This window comes from Triturus cristatus, chromosome 3_1 (assembly GCF_964204655.1).
Source record: "Triturus cristatus chromosome 3_1, aTriCri1.1, whole genome shotgun sequence".
Lineage (NCBI taxonomy): Eukaryota > Metazoa > Chordata > Amphibia > Caudata > Salamandridae > Triturus > Triturus cristatus.
The window spans coordinates 754,148,425-754,165,146 of NC_140583.1; the positions used below are offsets into that span (position 1 = coordinate 754,148,425).

The 16,722-nt window shown below is 47.3% G+C and overlaps 1 protein-coding gene across 1 annotated transcript in view; it reads right to left on the reverse strand.

Annotated features, from left to right (window-relative positions):
- The window catches only part of LOC146860924 (mucin-5B-like), a 41,053-nt gene that overhangs the window by 4,239 nt on the left and 20,092 nt on the right, over positions 1–16,722 (reverse strand). The window contains exons 12-23 of the mRNA XM_085646191.1: positions 15,854–15,906; positions 15,353–15,459; positions 14,858–15,006; positions 7,013–7,151; positions 6,814–6,921; positions 4,950–5,129; positions 4,444–4,683; positions 3,980–4,136; positions 1,666–1,794; positions 805–949; positions 431–474; positions 130–330 (exon numbers count right to left, since the gene is read on the reverse strand). Coding sequence (XP_085502317.1) covers positions 130–330; positions 431–474; positions 805–949; positions 1,666–1,794; positions 3,980–4,136; positions 4,444–4,683; positions 4,950–5,129; positions 6,814–6,921; positions 7,013–7,151; positions 14,858–15,006; positions 15,353–15,459; positions 15,854–15,906 — 1,652 coding nt within the window. The remainder of the gene's footprint in view (positions 1–129; positions 331–430; positions 475–804; positions 950–1,665; positions 1,795–3,979; positions 4,137–4,443; positions 4,684–4,949; positions 5,130–6,813; positions 6,922–7,012; positions 7,152–14,857; positions 15,007–15,352; positions 15,460–15,853; positions 15,907–16,722) is intronic.

The window sequence follows — 16,722 nt, forward strand, 5'->3', positions numbered from 1 at the left end:
GAACAACACCTCCATAGGGCCATCCAGCTCTATTACTGGTCCTACCCACTGATCCCACCAATGACTAAAGGAAATCTAAATACCCTGACCACAGGAGCAAGTTTATCAGAGAGAACACAAACAACCTACCGCTGGTGTGCGAGGAAGTGGGCGTGCCAGTGGTGAAGGTGAAGGCTGTGGTGGGTGCTGCGGTTGAGCATTCTGTAATCTGACGGTTGATTGTGCCATTGGCTGCACAGGTTGCTACAAAGCAGCCTCCCAGGTTATCTCCTGTTCGGTAGATTTCTTCACCATACTTGTACTTCTTGCCATCGTAAGAACAAAAACAGGCTGAAAAACCAAGCATGTAGTCAGGGAATATTCAGGCCACCGGGAAGTCCAGTGCTGTAGCAAAAAAACTGTACTGCGCATGCGACCCTTGACATCTTACCTGTAAGGTCGTAGTTGCATTTCATCTGATTGCCAATGCACGTGCTAGTTGGAGAGAAGGTAGACATGAGCTACAAGCCTCACAAATGTTCATGCTATGTTAATTTTCAAGCAAAAAATGTCATTTTCAAAATGCTAGCAGCCGCACACGCAAACTTACACAAATATGAACCAAGCAAGAAAACATGCAGAGGTATTATTTTCCCTCCATGTCAGAATTCAAGCAAAGGTCTCAGAGACCCAGAGAGAGGGCTATCACTAGGCAGAAAAACCAAAAATTATGATGAATACCCACGAGGAAATAAAAGAAGCCATCAACTACTTATCTAGGAGGTCACATACAATATCATTGCCCTGTCACTCATCCTCCCTTACCAAGACATGCAGTTCTCCACACTGGGGATCTTGGACCCAGGTCTGTAGAGGTTGCCATCATTGTCATAGCAACCACAGTTAGCAGTGCAGGCCATGTTCTGCTCATCGAAGTAGGGTCGGTCCTCTGGGCAGCTGGGGTAGCAACCTAAAGATTTTCAGAAGACAACAGATGAAAAGAATGAAAACACAAGGGAACGGTGAGAAGGAAAACACATAGCTTTCTATGCTTGCTTATTTCCTGTCAAAGCTTTTTGAAACCCACAGAGTCGAGCTGGCAGGGAGGATGGCCTTGATACTGCAACGTTGTCTCATATTTGAAAGGCTGTTATTGGACGAATTGACATTTTAGCCATCTTTTTTGCACTTTGGCTTACAACCATCCCTGACGGTATAAATCAGAGTTGAACTGGCATCTGGACAAATGAGAAATTTCTAAACAATGTGGTACCTCAAAGGAGAGTTGTGAAAGGTCAGGAATGTGCCAAAGCAACTAGCAGTAGCTGTCATGGTGAAACTCCAAATAACTTTCCCTTATGAACCACAGTATTAAGACTTTAGAATGGTTGAAGAGAACGAATCTTGTGGCAGACATATGTAAAGAAAAAAGCTCTACCTGCCCACAAATTTTCCCTGTCAATATGTTGGGCCTCCACACACCCAAGTCTCTATTCTGGAGTCTGACCAAAGCAACGCTGTTCGCTCTGAACCCCAGCACGAGCCTAGTTTGGGAAGACAACTTACAAACTTCTCTCCTTTACATCCTGACTACGTCTCTACTGTCCAGTATGGACTGTTTCAAATGATCATAACTGCTGAAAACAGAGCGGAATATGGACAAAGTCTGGTTTGTTTTTCCCATACCTTCCAAGCCGGGCAACTCATAAAGGCATTTTCCACCAGGGTTGGCGCAGGTCTTCATGCATGGGGCGCCGCATGGTTTGTAGTGCCACTCACAGTCCCCATCTGGGTTGTAGAAGTCGCAGAACAGAGCTGCAGAGAGAAAGACAATGGAGCACCTCTTGTCTTCTATGTATTTTGCTATTTCAACAATGTGTTTTGAGCTGTATATGGCAAGATACATGCAACTTGATGCCGTTGCGAGGGCACAGACTAGCAAAGGCCTGACAGGCACAATGTACACAAGGGAGCAGGGTGAATGTTTTAGCAAGTTCGGCATCCATAGTTCGCCTGATTTTGTCTTACAGTATCTCCTTGCATTAGCAGATCCCATCTGAACACCTTCCTTCGTACATTCTCCATTGCTATATGCAAATGTGACCCAATTCATGTCTGGTTACTGAGTGATAAGCTACCTGGTTAACACTAGTTGGTGCTAAGACTTAGATCCTTGGCTGGGGATCTCCAGAAGTGGCTGGCTGGCGTTTCCCTGGAAGCAAACTTTAAAGACTTCACCAAAAATACTCAAAATGGATTTATAATCTGAGTATTCTAGTAACCTAGGAGTTGAGTCACAGTTTTCCAAACAGGGTGCTCGCGATATAGTTGCCTGTCTGTCATACTGATGGCCCCCCACCCTTTTTAGGGTGTATGATGTGATGTCCTTTTTTTCTCCTTCCTTGCCAGGTAAAACTGGGCAGGAAAGGACAGAAAAAAACAAAAGATGAACCCTACATCGAGAGAAAAAGGCCGGGAATGTAGGTTATTCATTTTTGTGTTTTTCAATAACAAACACTGGAAAAAATGTTGTTAAAGATTTGTAGACTGCTGTAAAAACCAACAGCAGCTGTCCACCAAACCTTTTTTACCTTAGCAGCAACTGCCATAACAGCAGTTCCTGTCAAGGTGCAGGGATCACCAGTGGACCAGTGGTTAGCTCTAAATGTGGCGGGCGGCGGTCCATTAGGGTGGCAAATGTAAAGTCCTCCATCACCCTGAAGGATAGAGTCTAGATCAGGCTCATAGTCATATTACTTATTACTTAGCTTGATCACTCTACTATAACAGCTTCGTGTTGGAATGAAGAATATTTTTGGAAACATAATACTTTGATAAAAAACCTATTACATTCAATTTTCAAAAAGTAAAACTTTCCATTATCATTAGATGGACAGTGTTAAATGAGTTTTACAACAATTTGTTAAAAAAAATCTGGGTTCCAGCCACCTTGTCTCAAACTCACCCTAAACCATAATCTATTCCAAATCCTAATTTAATTATTAACCTAATCTTTATATGAAACCTAATCAGTCCCTTAACCTAACCACTGCTCTACGCCCCACCCACAATAACTCAAGCCCTGTCCTTTATTGTAGCTCTTAACTTTTTTTACTCTCAGATGCTTTTACCTATACCATATTAATTTTTAACAGTTACTTGAAAAATTTACATCTTTTTTTTCTTATTTTCTTTAGTGGTCCAAAACTAAAATGCACTGTAACTACTTTTCTTCGAAGTGGTTCCCTCATTATGGCATTTTTACATACATTTCATACTGTCAAAATCCCTAATGTCCATCAAATCACTATGTTGAAAAAAGAGAGACAGTAAGGAAATAACCCCTCCAAAACACAGCACCAGGGAAGACATGTAAATGAAATATATGAGAGCAAGTTCCCCCATCCCTGAGGAGTTTGTATTATATGCTGGAACGTATGACATTCAAACACCTCTGTAAGGCACACATAGTGCCCTACAGGCAGGTTTTCACCAACTCCGCTTAGACATTATTGCCCTTTGTGAATGTGCATCAGGCAGTATGTCTCTTTGGTACAGTATTTAAAGAGAAAGCTTAAATTGCATTGTAGGAACATAATATAACATTACCTGATATGTATCCTGTGTAATAGACAGATCGATAACAAGACCAACACAGTTGACAGATAGACAGACAGATTATCCAATCCCGAGACATTAGTAAACCCTGGGTAATTAGGAGTTGGTGTTCCTATTTCATTATTGTACAATCTAAATGTAAAATTCATGTGAACTGTAGAGATCTTGTGCAATGTCTAGTGTCAATTGACACACGTACATGAAAACTTAAAAAAAAATCTTTTTTTCTGAAGAGTGCCATTGAAAGCAACACCTTTTTCTCCAATACATCTTAAAATTTCTTTCAATGTAAGCAACGTTATCTCTCTCTCTCAATGACTTATGCCGCAACTTCTCTAGCTCTGAAGATTTTCAATTGCATGTTCTGTCCATGTATATGTACGGCATGTAGTTGGGGTTCTCCAGTGGATGCAAACTCCAACCTCACTGCAGGCCTGGGCGTAAGCGGCAACAGCCGTACAGAAGCACTCACAATCCCCTCCTGTGTCACAAGCACAGGAATCAGTCACACAGGCCTCGTAGTATTTGCTTGGGTCAACCTGTGAGTAGAAAGAAACACAAGAACTGGGAATGGGAGGATACAATGCGTACACCCTATCTAAACTTTCTGAGTAGCAGAGAAAGTAAAAATCTTCTAAGAAGAGTTGTGCTATGGTATCGCAGATAGTGATAATAGTGTGGTTACAAACACACCAACCTGGTAGGTGAGTCAATGTGTGTTATCAGATCACTAGAAATCCTTCAGCTTGGTGGATGGTTTCAGTGGTAACGTTTTAATTATACATAAAGGGGGTTGTGACTTGATACGCCAAGCAGAATTGTTGCTCAAGAACCAGACAAAGTTACCTGTGAGTGACATGTTGAGAATGCGTCGCTTTTGATGATGCTGCACTGCTTCTGGGACCAAGCTTTTCTGTACGGGTTGGCAGTACAAGCGTCCTTGGCTTCCAAGGCATCTGGGCAGGTGGGATTGGCCTTCCAGCTGTTCCCGAATTCAAGTACATCGCCAACCACAGACTGGCTTCTGGTGGTGAAGTCATTGATACCATTCGAATCAAAGCTGCCACAGAGACCACAAACCGTGCCCTGTGTAAAGAGCCAAACAAGTGTGGGTTATTACTCTTTCAACACAATCATTAACAAATTAAAGAAAAAAAGGCTTGCAGGGAGGTTTGTGCCATACCCATGCCAATGCCCCAAGGCGCAACATTGCAGTCACAGAGACTGTTGCTTTTTCGTGGGAGAAGGGAAGTTAGAAACACCATTTAACCTAAACCCTTGGAGGTATTACGTTACTCAAGGAATTATTATGTCCTCTGAACACATGTAGTGTCCTTTGATTAAATCCGCACCTTAAATTTTGAACTGAGCTTGAGGAACATGCTGGTCTTCTTGGCCCACATGAGGGCCATTCCATGCTTTGTCTCAATCACCATGTAGATGCCTGTGGAGCGGACATTGTAAGGCATCTCCACCGTGCTGTCCCTTTGCACCACATCGATGTGTTCCTCATGCAGGATCAGTTCATTGCCCTGGAAAAGACACAGGCTCAATTAGGTGGTAGACAGGTCAAAAAACAATCTCAGTTTGCAGTGACGACCAATGAGTGTGTGGCTTTAGCAGTAAACTACTCCATCTCTTTATAAACTTTCTAAATGATCTTTACTTATAAAAGTAAATCAAATTGTTCATGTATTGCACCTGTTAACATATGCAATAGTGTGGAGTATGCTGGTGGACTTAGGCTATTTGCCAGAATGCAAGTTTGACTCATCTATATCTATCCAATGAACAACCAGAGTCCTTGAATGACTATTAATGGAGGATGTCAATTTTCAGTGCATGAAACGTGGCACTCCATTCGTGCCCAAATGAGAAAGTGCATGAGAGCTGGCAGTGTAGTTTTCAATTTCCGTGCCCAATCAAGGTTCTGTATCTCACTTCTATGGCTGAGAGGGGTAGCTCAGTCTTCAGGCTCAGCCTCAATAATGTCCATTTTGCTGGCTCTCTAAGCAGTGAGAAAGATCCTCGGATTTAATGGCTGTTCACTCCTCAGCCTCCACGCTAAAACGTACAGAAGGGTGTCAGTACTTAAAGGATTGAAGGTGGCTTGCAGAAATGTGGACAATGGCAGAAGGCAGCTGTGCTGACGTTACTGAAGCATTATGCAAAGACCCCTGGTCTTCCAACACATTTATTTATTTATTTATTTATTTTAATTATTTATATAGCGCGGCTGATACCTTGCAGGCTTCCTGGCGCTGAAGAAAAATACTATACTGAAGAGGAGCACAAGTAGGTAAGACAGGGAGGTCTAAGGGAAGAGCCAGGTCTTGATGCACTTCCTAAATGGGAGAAGTTGGGGGGTTTGGCGTATTTTAATGGGCAGACTGTTCCATAACTTGGCAGCTGCGACCCTAAAGGATCTGCCCCCGGTTCTGGCTTTATTGTATCTGGGCACCCTTACCAGATACGCCGAGGAAGACCGAAGCTCTCTAGTAGGAGTATACCACTGAAACAAGGTTTGCAGGGGCCTGGGCCCGAGTCCGTGCAAGGCCTTGAATACAATGCAGAGGGACTTAAAAGCCACCCGCTGCTTTAGGGGTAGCCAGTGCAATTCGGCCAGTGCCGCAGTGGCCGAAGACCTTCTCGACCAGCCGAGAGCCAGTTTGGCCGCGGCTGATTGAATTCGTTGCAACCGGTCCAACAGCGTGACAGGGGACTCAAGGAGTAGGGCGTTGCAGTAGTCCAGGCGACTCAGAATCGTACACCTGACTACCAGCGCCCGGGCTTGTGCAGGAAGAAGTGGCATAATTTTTCGCAGGGAGCGTAGCAAAGCCGTGCAGATCCCCACTGTTTTTGCCACCTGGGTTTCCATACTCAGCTTGTTATCGAGCATGGGAATTGCTGTAAATCCAAGAGGCTGAGCAACAAACCATGGTGCACTCAACGTCATGATCAGTCATATTCTTAACAGAGGCATCATTGAAGAAACTCTTTCCTAGACAGAACACATGTGGGTTCATCTATTCATTCAGAGCAATTGCAACTCTTTGAAGCAACAGGGAACAGATACTTTTCACATCTTCAGCCACACAATTTAATCAAGTGACTTTTTATTGTGGTGATGCTAGACCGATATGTGGCTTTCATTTCCAGCTAGAGCTCCATCCGACATCCAGACATTTCCACTCATACGCAGTACGCGCTACTCACCCCGAGGAAGAGCCGAATAGATTTGGAGCAGGAGGTGCCAGTAGTGCCGCAGGGGATGTTCTCGGTGATCACTCGGAAGGTGCCAGCAGTGCTGTTGCCACAGTAGTCCTGAGGAGAAGGATATTGGTATTCATTTGCAATGATCCTCAGCAGGTTGAGGGCTGCGAGAAGGGGCCTTATTAGAATACTCCATAAATACCTGAGCCAGGGTGTATTGACAGTCCCCGTTGAAGCTGAAGCGCTTGCTGTCGAACGTGATGTAATGTCCATCGCCGTACACAGTGCAGGTGCTGAAGCAAGGTTTGTCAGTGCATTGCCACTTCCGGTTCTTGCAGGTGCTGTGAGCAAGAAATCCTCTCATCAATCAATGAAGCAGTGCAGTCGAACAAGTGCACCCTTCTCATGCCCGCAAAACACATTCCATGCCCCATGCTTTAGCACTCTTGAACTCTGCTTGAAATGCAGGGAGATATTTACAAGAAAATGTCAGAGCGTGATGTAATGCCAAATTTGGCAATGCCGCATTCCTACATTTTCAAAATGCAGGGATGCGCCCTATTTACAAAAAACGGTGCACCCCTGCGTTTCACCTAGCGCTGGCACTGAAAAAGCTGCCTAGCTCAAATAATCACATAAACATCCTGCACATTAACAGTCTTTACAGGTGATTTGCCATTTCTATGTGTGCTACAGAGAAGAGAACACATAGAAAGAGCAAAATACGAGGAGAAATTATTCATTTCTCTTCGTATCGCCATCTTAAGTTCAGGTTTTACCTGGCCTAAGTTTTTGGCGCTTCCAAATCATTGTAAATATGGAGCGGCATCAAGAAGCAATGGGTGTTGCAGTGGAATGCCCACTGCAACACCCATCGCCTGCCCCTTTGCAGCAGTGGACTACTGCGGAGAGGGGCATATGTACAAGGTGGCATTAAGCCGTGTTCAGTGGCTTAATGCCACCTTGTAAATATGGGGTATGGAGAAAAGCCACAGGAGCGTCAGAAAAAGTGATGCTCCAGCGGCATTAGGGGCTTGTAAATATGCCCCTCAGAGTTACTTTTTAGATGCAGAAGATTGACACACCTGCCATAGGTAACTTGTCTCTTTAGTTCAAAATACTCTTACAAATGTATAAAACACTGAGGCACACTTCAACATTTAAACGTTATTCCCTACCTCAGTTGTCTAATTGCAACACCATCCTTCCTATCTCCTTTTAGCTCTTTGAGGTGGAATATTCTCGGCAAGCACTGGCCTCAGCTCCAGTACCTATGAGTCTCTTCCTGGTCACTTCTAGCTCCAGGTGGTCCTTGATTGCAGCATGTGTAGCATTGAGGGCTTACTCAAGTGAAGCAGACACAGGCAACGAGAGGGGACCGAGTGCATATATTTAGATGTGTTTCTTTCTTCATTATCCTCATATGACATGGAAAGGGCTTGCACCTTGTACAAAGGTGGCCTCTTGCCCATCCGTTCTGTGGATTCTATCCATACTTTTCTTTAATGCAGAAGAGTTCCATCCTCTGAGGTCACTCTAATGTCTTCCTCTTTACAGCAGAGGAGCACAACGCTGTATTTATCTATTTCATAACATTTAGACCAGCTGAGCTTTCTGATCGTTTTTGATTACAGTGCATGTGTCTTCTGTGAAGTCTGCCATCTTTCCTAATGCCCACTTTTATAATGTCAACAAACTGTTAAACTAATCCTTGAACACCACTTTTTAGCCCATCACTTGATTAGTAATCGTCCTATGCCATGGCCTACTGAAAGTATAATCTTTTCCAAGCAAGAAACCACAAGCTGTCTTAAGAATGTTTGGCTTAAATGAGTTAATCGATGCTTTATTCAAATCCTAACATCCATCTTCAAGCTGCCTGTGCCCTTGACTATTTTCTACCACTGTTCAATAGATCATGATTTCTCCATGACATTACACAGCAGAGATATCCAGCACTGTTTCAGAATGCGCCGATCCATACCTAAATTTAGGGTGACCGCTAACTACTCAAATGATTTCAATTTAGGTTCACGGCAGATACATATCATAGGGATATTCATTAAATATAATAAGATGTTGGTCCTTTGGGAACCACTGCAGACAATCCAGGAAATCTGACCTGGCTGCACGTCTTTTGAACAAAAGATGCCAGTGAAAAGCTATACCATGGCCCCAGGTGGATCAAAACTGGTCAACTCTGGTGTGGTTCAAGTAAACTACACTCTCTTTCTTTAAAATATGTGCCATTTAGTTCCAGAGGGCAAAAAGATTTCTTGGGCATGATTTTAACAAAGCCCTGTTGGTTTGCATTAAATCAGTGATCTTTAGCAAAAGTAGTTCACGTGTATTTCCGCATAGGGCCTGTTCTATTAGTCATTACTAACTTTTTCTTTGTGGCGGAGGAGCTAGAAGGCATCATATTAACACAAGGTGTAGGAACGATGTGTAATGGAGCCTAGACATGTTTAGCTTGCCCACAGGCTACGCAAAAATTCTTCTCTGGGCTGCAAGGGTTATTGGATTATCAGGCGACCACATCTTCAGCTGCTGCAAAGGACCCAGCTGTCAAAGGAGCTGTTTGGGGACTGTAGCGAGACGTCTCCCAGGGCCCATTTTCACAGCCAGGACATGCACATGAGGAGTAACATACAGCGACCAGCCCCAGCTCCCTCTTCCCAGCCTGAGTCTATAAAGGATGATACCCCTGACAAGCGGTTGAGTGGCAGTGCCTACTGTAACGATGGCCACAAGGTGGGGGGGACATAAATGTTAATGCTGAGCTGCTCAATAATTACGAGGCACAAACCACAATCGCTAGTTGGGCCGGAAGTCACGTGCCACCTCCACCCGTTTATTTAAGCTACATTGTGTGGTTGCCCTTCCGGGCTATCGTTCTCTTTCGGTCTAACAACTAGACCGTTACATCCCATCCCAAGTTAGTGTTCTTTCAGAATGTCAACATGCGAAATCTGCCAGTCTCTGACTCGGTCTGGGATTGGGTCTCAGGTTGTATCGGTCTTGCGTGTCCCGTTGACTTGTCACTGGGCTGGCTGCTGATGCGGCTTCCCTGGTGTTGTCTTGTCCACATTCTGCGGATGAAGTGGCAGGTTCATGAAGTCTGTTTGGAATACCTTCTCTACGGGATGGCGAACTGTCATTGGTGGGGTAGTCATCACCAGGGTCACTGGGATGCTGCAGCACCACATTGTCTGGCTGTACTTGCTTACACCAGGGTATATTTCGGCTGATGGTCTCCCCTCCTATTGTAGCCGTGACGGCCGTCCCGTTGATGTTCCGTACGGTCCACAGGCCTGGCTCGTACAGTGTACGAAATTTACCTCCGTTGCGACGATGACGCACTAGGACAGTGCACCCTGGTGCTATGACTCGGGATCGTGCCCTCCTTTGGCGGCTAGCTTGGTCGTTGGTCACAGTCCGTCGACTTTGTGCTTCCCCTGGATTGTATGGCTCTTACACCCAGACATCTGCTACCGAAATAGTGTCTCACTTGGGCCCGGCCAGCATCTGCGCCCACGGCGACCGTTGTATGGTGCAGTGAGGGGTACTTCGGTATTCTCTTAGAAAATGGTGAAGGGCCACTTCAGGGTCCGACAGTTCTGCTACTGCTATCCGAAGTATTTTATTGCGTCTTCGCATGAAGCGTTCTGCTTCACCATTTGCTTGCGGCCATTGCGGGGTGATGCGATGATGTTTGACCCATAGGTGTGATAGCAGTGCCTGGAACACCCCTCCCTGGAATGGTGGTCCATTGTCGGTCTTGACTACCTGAGGCAGGCCAAACAGGGCGAACGCTTTCTCCAGTACAGGCTGTAAATAGTTGAAGGACGTGGATGGTATGACTTCCACGAGAGGGTACTTCGTGTAACTGTCTACTAAGACAGCAGTCACTCGTCCGTCAGGGAAACTCCCGAAGTCTCGGCTCACCCATGACCATGGAGAGGGTGCAGGATCCTCTGTTATCACAGGCGCTGGTGCTTCAGGGCTGCTGGTGAGTTGACAGGCTCGGCAGTTTCTCACAACCATGTCCACAGCTGCTTCTAGACCAGGGAACCATAATTTTTCCCTCATACGCGACTTCATCCTCACGGTGCCTTGATGGCCTTCATGCGCCAGAACTGTTGCTCGTTCCTGGAGGCCTATAGTGATGACAGTCCGTGACCCTCATAGCACCTTATTATCATCAGCCGCGCTTAGTTCGTCATGGACTCTCCACATTCTCCCCAGCTGGGCTCGGTCGTCTTCGTTCCATCCGGTGATGCCCTGAATGAATCCTTCCCACGATCCCTGGCGTAGAGCTTCCAGGACTTTCTGTAGCACTATGTCTTTGTCCGTTTCTGCTTTGATTTCTTCTACAGTGAGGGCTCGTGAACAAGCCCATTGTGATAACATGCGCACGTATTCTTCGGTACACTGTTCTTGTTCATTTTCTTCTGCGCACTCTGCTAGTGGGTGTCGTGACAGAAAGTCAGCCAGATCCTTGGCTCCGGGTCAGTACTCTATTTCCATTTGGTAATGCTGTAGTTGGATTGCCCACCTTTCGATCCTTGGGGGCGGGTGCGGAGCGGTGCCTCTGAACAGAGGGAGCAATTGCTGGTGGTCGGTTACCATTTTGAACGGGTGTCCACTAATGTAGAGATGAAAGTGGTTACAAGCCCACTTGATGGCGAGTGCTTCTCGTTTGATTTGGGAGTAGCGAGCTTCAGTTGGTGTGAGCGATTTGCATGCAAACGCTAGCGGTGCCCATTTTCCGGGTTCTGTCTCCTGGGCCAGGAGCGCTCCCAACCCTACAGGGCTGGCGTCCACTATCACCTCCGTCAGTCGCGCAGTGCCGAAGTAAGCCATCGTGGTCTTGCTCAACAGAGTCGACTTTACTTTCTGGAATGCTTTGTCCTCCTGTTGTCCCCACTTCCACTCCACATCTTTCTTGGTCAGGGCTCTTAGCGGTTCAGCTATTGTTGCAAGGTTGGGTATGAATCGACTACAGTATGTCGCCATACCCATAAAACTCCGGACCTCCGATGCTGTGGTAGGAGCCGGCGCTTGCTGAATAGCTTGTGATTTCTTGGGATCTACTTGCACGCCATCTTGACTGAATACGTAGCCAAAGAATTCAATAGATTATTGAAAGAACTGACACTTGTCCCGGTGGAGTGTTACTCCATGGTCGACTAGGCGTCGTAGGGTGGCTTGAAGGCGCCAGTGATGTTCTTCGAGTGTTGCAGAATGTATGAGAATGTCATCACTGACGTTGAGGACCCCTTGGAGTCCTGATAGCATTTATCCGACCGCATTTTGTAATATCTCCGCTGCCGAAGAAATGCCAAAGTTCAACCTCTTATAGCGTCGTAGTCCTAAATGAGTTGAGAAAGTTGTGATGAACCTACTTTCTTCCGCCAGCTTCAGCTGGTAATAGCCGGCATTGAGGTTGAGTTTTGAAAAACACCTAGAACCGTTGAGATCAGCTAGGATATCATCGACCATTGGGGTGAGATGGCGTTCACGCTTGATTTCTCGATTTGGCATGCGCATGTCGATGCAGAGGCGGATCTTTCCAGGCTGCTTTGGTTTCTCTGCGATGACCATCGGCGACACCCATGGCGTTGGTCCAGTGACCTTTTCAATCACTCCTTGCTGCTCCAGACTCAGCAGCTCTTGCTCGACGAGTGGCCGGAGTTGAAACGGTATACGACAGTGTCGTAAGGCAATTGGTTTCACGGCTTGGTCAATATGTAATTTCACCGGAGGCCTCTTCATGCACCCAAGGCCTTTAAAGAGTTGTGGAAACAGCTCCATGATGTCATCATTCCGCAGTGTCTTGACTGTGTTGGCAAATGCTACCAGCCCTAAATCTTCGGCCGTGTGGCTGCTTACTAGGATTTCCGCCTCTCGGTCTATGACGTGGAATGTCGTGGTGACTTCGTGGGTGTCCGACTTGACCTGTACCTTCAACTTTCCTTTGAGAGGTAACGGCTTCTGGCTCCCCTACGTTAGAATCTTCACGTTTGACGCGGTTAGAGCTGGTCTTGGCTTCAACTGTTTGTATTGTTGGCAGCCCATGGCGTTTACTGACGCTCCCGTGTCAATGACCGCTGTCACTGGTGTCCCTGCGATCTCAATGGCACATGTCGGCTGAGGTCTCCGCCTTCTCTTGAGATCACTTGCAAAGGATATCAGGTACGCTTTCGCCTCATCATCAGTGGATGAGTCTTCAAGATATTGCTTCCGACTGGCTGTTGCTTTCATCGCTTTAGAGTTCTCTCCTTCCTCAAGCGACAGATGTCATACCGCTTTGGACGGAGGTCTTCTTCCGCGCGCTCCTCTGCTTCGGGCTCCTCCCCGACAAACACTTGCATAGTGATTGGGGATGCCGCAATTTGAGCATGTCCTTCCTTGTGCGGGGCATTCCTCTGGTGAGTGTTACTCATTCCCACAGTAGCCACAGCGTGGCCCTCGCGAGCTCTTGGTTGACCATCGCCCTCAGGCGCCTCTGGATGATGTCCATAAGGCATCTGCTCTCTCCGTCTTGATTTATACAGGTTTTTCAGCCTGTTGGGCAAGCGCCGCATCCATGACTGTTGCTCTAGCATCGGGCAGTTTGTGCGATCTTGCTAGGATAAGGATATCTTCTAGAGTGATTCCTGGCTGTCGCAGTATGAGACTCCAAAGATGTTTGTTGCGGCATCCTTGGATTGCTTGCGCTCTCACCTCTTTATTCTGGTCATCATCCGTGCATGTACTGGCCAATTCCCGCAGGCGAGCGTGGAACGCGTCCATTGTTTCGCCTTCCCTCTGACATGCTTGACGGAGCTTGAAACGCTCGTAGTCGGGGTTGAGTTGCGGGTCAAAGTGGGCATTTAGCGCCCTGACGGCGGCGTCTTAATCCGTGGGAGGGCCTGTGTTCGGGAGGTGGGCAGACAGTTTGTATATTTCCTCCTGCCAAAATGGAGCAGTAGTGACCTCTTGACCTCGCCGCCCGTTTCGCGAGTCGCGGTGAAATAGTTGTTGAGTCTGCCGATCCACACCGTCCATCTGGGTGACGTCGTGGCAGGGTCAATCAGTTTGCTGAACGGGGGCAGCGCCGCAATCTGGGAGTGCTGTGAAGTGGGCTTCGCCACTTGTGGAGCGGAGGCCGCATTTTGTTGGGCTGCGGCTGCGTTCCCCGGGTTTGACATGGTGGTGTCACAGGGGCGTCAGCAATGTGGTACTTGTTGGCAAGGATAGCCTGAGTATGGCGAAGTGGCTGGATATGCTTTGCCCCTGGCAGTCAGACTTCCTCCTTCTGCCTTGAATGCTGGGGTACTGGGGCCTGTTCTCCTAGCTTGCAGCTGTCTCCCCCTCCAAAATGCAGCTAGACATTTGTGCTCACTTGTGTGCATAAGCCGGGAGATTGCAGGGCAAAGGCTGGATACACAATAGCTGCAGTGTTGGGAGCATGCAGTACTGACCTTCCCCCAGCAGGTGGCGCCACTCGGCTCCCTGACGGAGCAAACAGAAGACTCGTCAGGCTGGGAAACACCGTCTCCGGCAAGTGCGCGTGCGCTGAAACGATGAGGCAGTGACGGCTCAGGCTCACGGGGCAGGCAGCCGGAACACGAAGATCGGCATGATGACGCTGCTGCAGGACTCAGGCAGCGCGACCCACGTGGTGATTTACAGCCCCAGGCTTCAGCGGGAGCGCGCCAGCTCCCGGAGACACAGCACCACGATGAGACGTCGTGGAGGGTCGCAGCTAGGACCGGGGCACACGACGGGTGCACTGCGAGATTACAACACAGATGGCGCCCACCCTTGTCGCCAGTGTAACGATGGCCACAAGGTAGGGGGGGACATAAATGTTAATGCTGAGCTGCTCAATAATTACGAGGCACACACCACAATCGCTAGTTGGGCCAGAAGTCCTGTGTGACCTCCGCCCGTTTATTTAAGCTCTCTGGCCACGCCTGGCCAGAGAGTGTTACATTGTGTGGTTGCCCTTCCGGGCTATCGTTCTCTTTAGGTCTAACAACTAGACCGTTACACCAACCAGGTGTTGCAGCTGACGGAGATCTCTCCAGGTTGGTATTCGGCCTCATTGTGGAGACAGGGACAGGCCTCGGCCTGGATGCAGCCACCTTTGCCATTGAGCACCATCCCCTCTGGGCAGACGCATCCGGACATGCAGTGGGTGCTGAACTGTAAAGTCAAGGAAGAAAAGGCTGTGTTAGCTGGGCCCAGGACAGAGAAACAATAGAGCGGACTCCCGGTTCTGGAGGAGTCCACGATAAACGCATCACAGTCTGAAAACATTTCACAGGCATTAGACAAGTCATGGTTCCGGCGCCGTGTGCTGAGTCTTGAGACCTTGGGCCATTGGAAACAACAGGGAGGGTCTTCCTCCCCCCCCCCGTCCAACTTCTCCATCAAAAGAAAAGAACAGGTGCAGGCAAAATATTGTTTTACATCAAACCATCCTCTTCATGTCTCCCCAAGCCCTCGCCCTGTGTGCCCCCCGAACTCCCTTCACCCCACCCTACGAGACACTCATGCATTCCATGTCGAACGTCTGACAGCTCTTCTGGCACTCAGAGCCCTTGGCGTTCGTAGAAACATTTGCGCAGGTGAAGTACACCATGGGGGCCTTGTATTCTGGATGTCGCACTTCCGGAAATGATGCTTTCCCAATCCCCGCTTGTTCAACGAGACGGTGGGTATCTAAGGACACAATTTAGCCGAAGTCAGAACCAGATATGCAGAGGTGAAGCGATGGAGATTGACACAGGAGTGTCTCGGCCCCCCCTCTACTGGTCTGCTTGCCTAGCCTGGGAAATCAACCTTTTCTCCGCTGATGAATCTGTGACCATAGATGATGAATTAATAAGCAAAGAAGTGAATACATTTTACTCAATGGGAGAGGAAAATAAACCCCAAAGACAGAACAAGAGAATATTATTAATGCTAGTGGTACAGCATTGGGGATCAGAGAGTGTCAAAAGGAGACAAACTTGGATTGTAGTTTCCGCGGATAGGCGGTGAAGATTACCTGGCTCTTTAACTGTCACTCCCAAGCAGCTGACCTTCCCCTGTGAGCAGGTGCTGTGGAGAAGAAGGGAGAAAGACACCAAGGTGTTAGAAAAGTGTTCTACTTGTTCAGCTTTCTGTGAATTTTTTTTCCTTTTCTTTTTTTTTTTGGGCGGTTCATTGCCATCTGGTGGCCAATGTCAGGAGTTTCTTTCCGGAGGTCTCGTGCTTATCATTTACTGATTAAATTCACTGGTTGTTGTTTTAGCACCTGCGGGTGCTGAACAGAGTGGTTTTGTTTTTACATTTAGCAGCATGGGGCACAGAAATCAATAATCATCTCACATGTTTATAAGACATCTTAAAATAAACAACTTCCTGATCGTTTTTATTTGCAGATAAAATGAATTTGTGTATTGTTCCATGTCCTGGTGCAGCCTGCGCTCTCTTTCATGTTTAGAAACTGGAAGCGCACAAAAAGCACAACAGCTGGAGTCACAGAACTTGTGTAAAAGAGTATTAGATGCCATGTATTTTCTCTGCAGGAGGCTGGGTTGCCGAGGCTGTCCTGCTGGATTTTCAAAATGCATCCTTTGATTGTGCCCAACCTCCAGAGCTGGCTGCCCACGCAGGATGCATGAATCTGCACAACTTCTTGTAGTGGACAGCTGCACTGCTGCAGAGCTATAGCTCAAGATGTGGCTGCACGCCCAGGACGGTGTGTACCTTGCCACGAGATTTATGTAATGTGGTTGTAAGCATTGAGTACGTACCTGTTGTTGAATTACATTACACCAGCTAATCCAAATATTGAGTATCACCTCTTCCCACCTAACCCGAAGTCCTACCTTTGCTGGACGGTTTTTTAAAGGTACCCACGGGGACACAAGT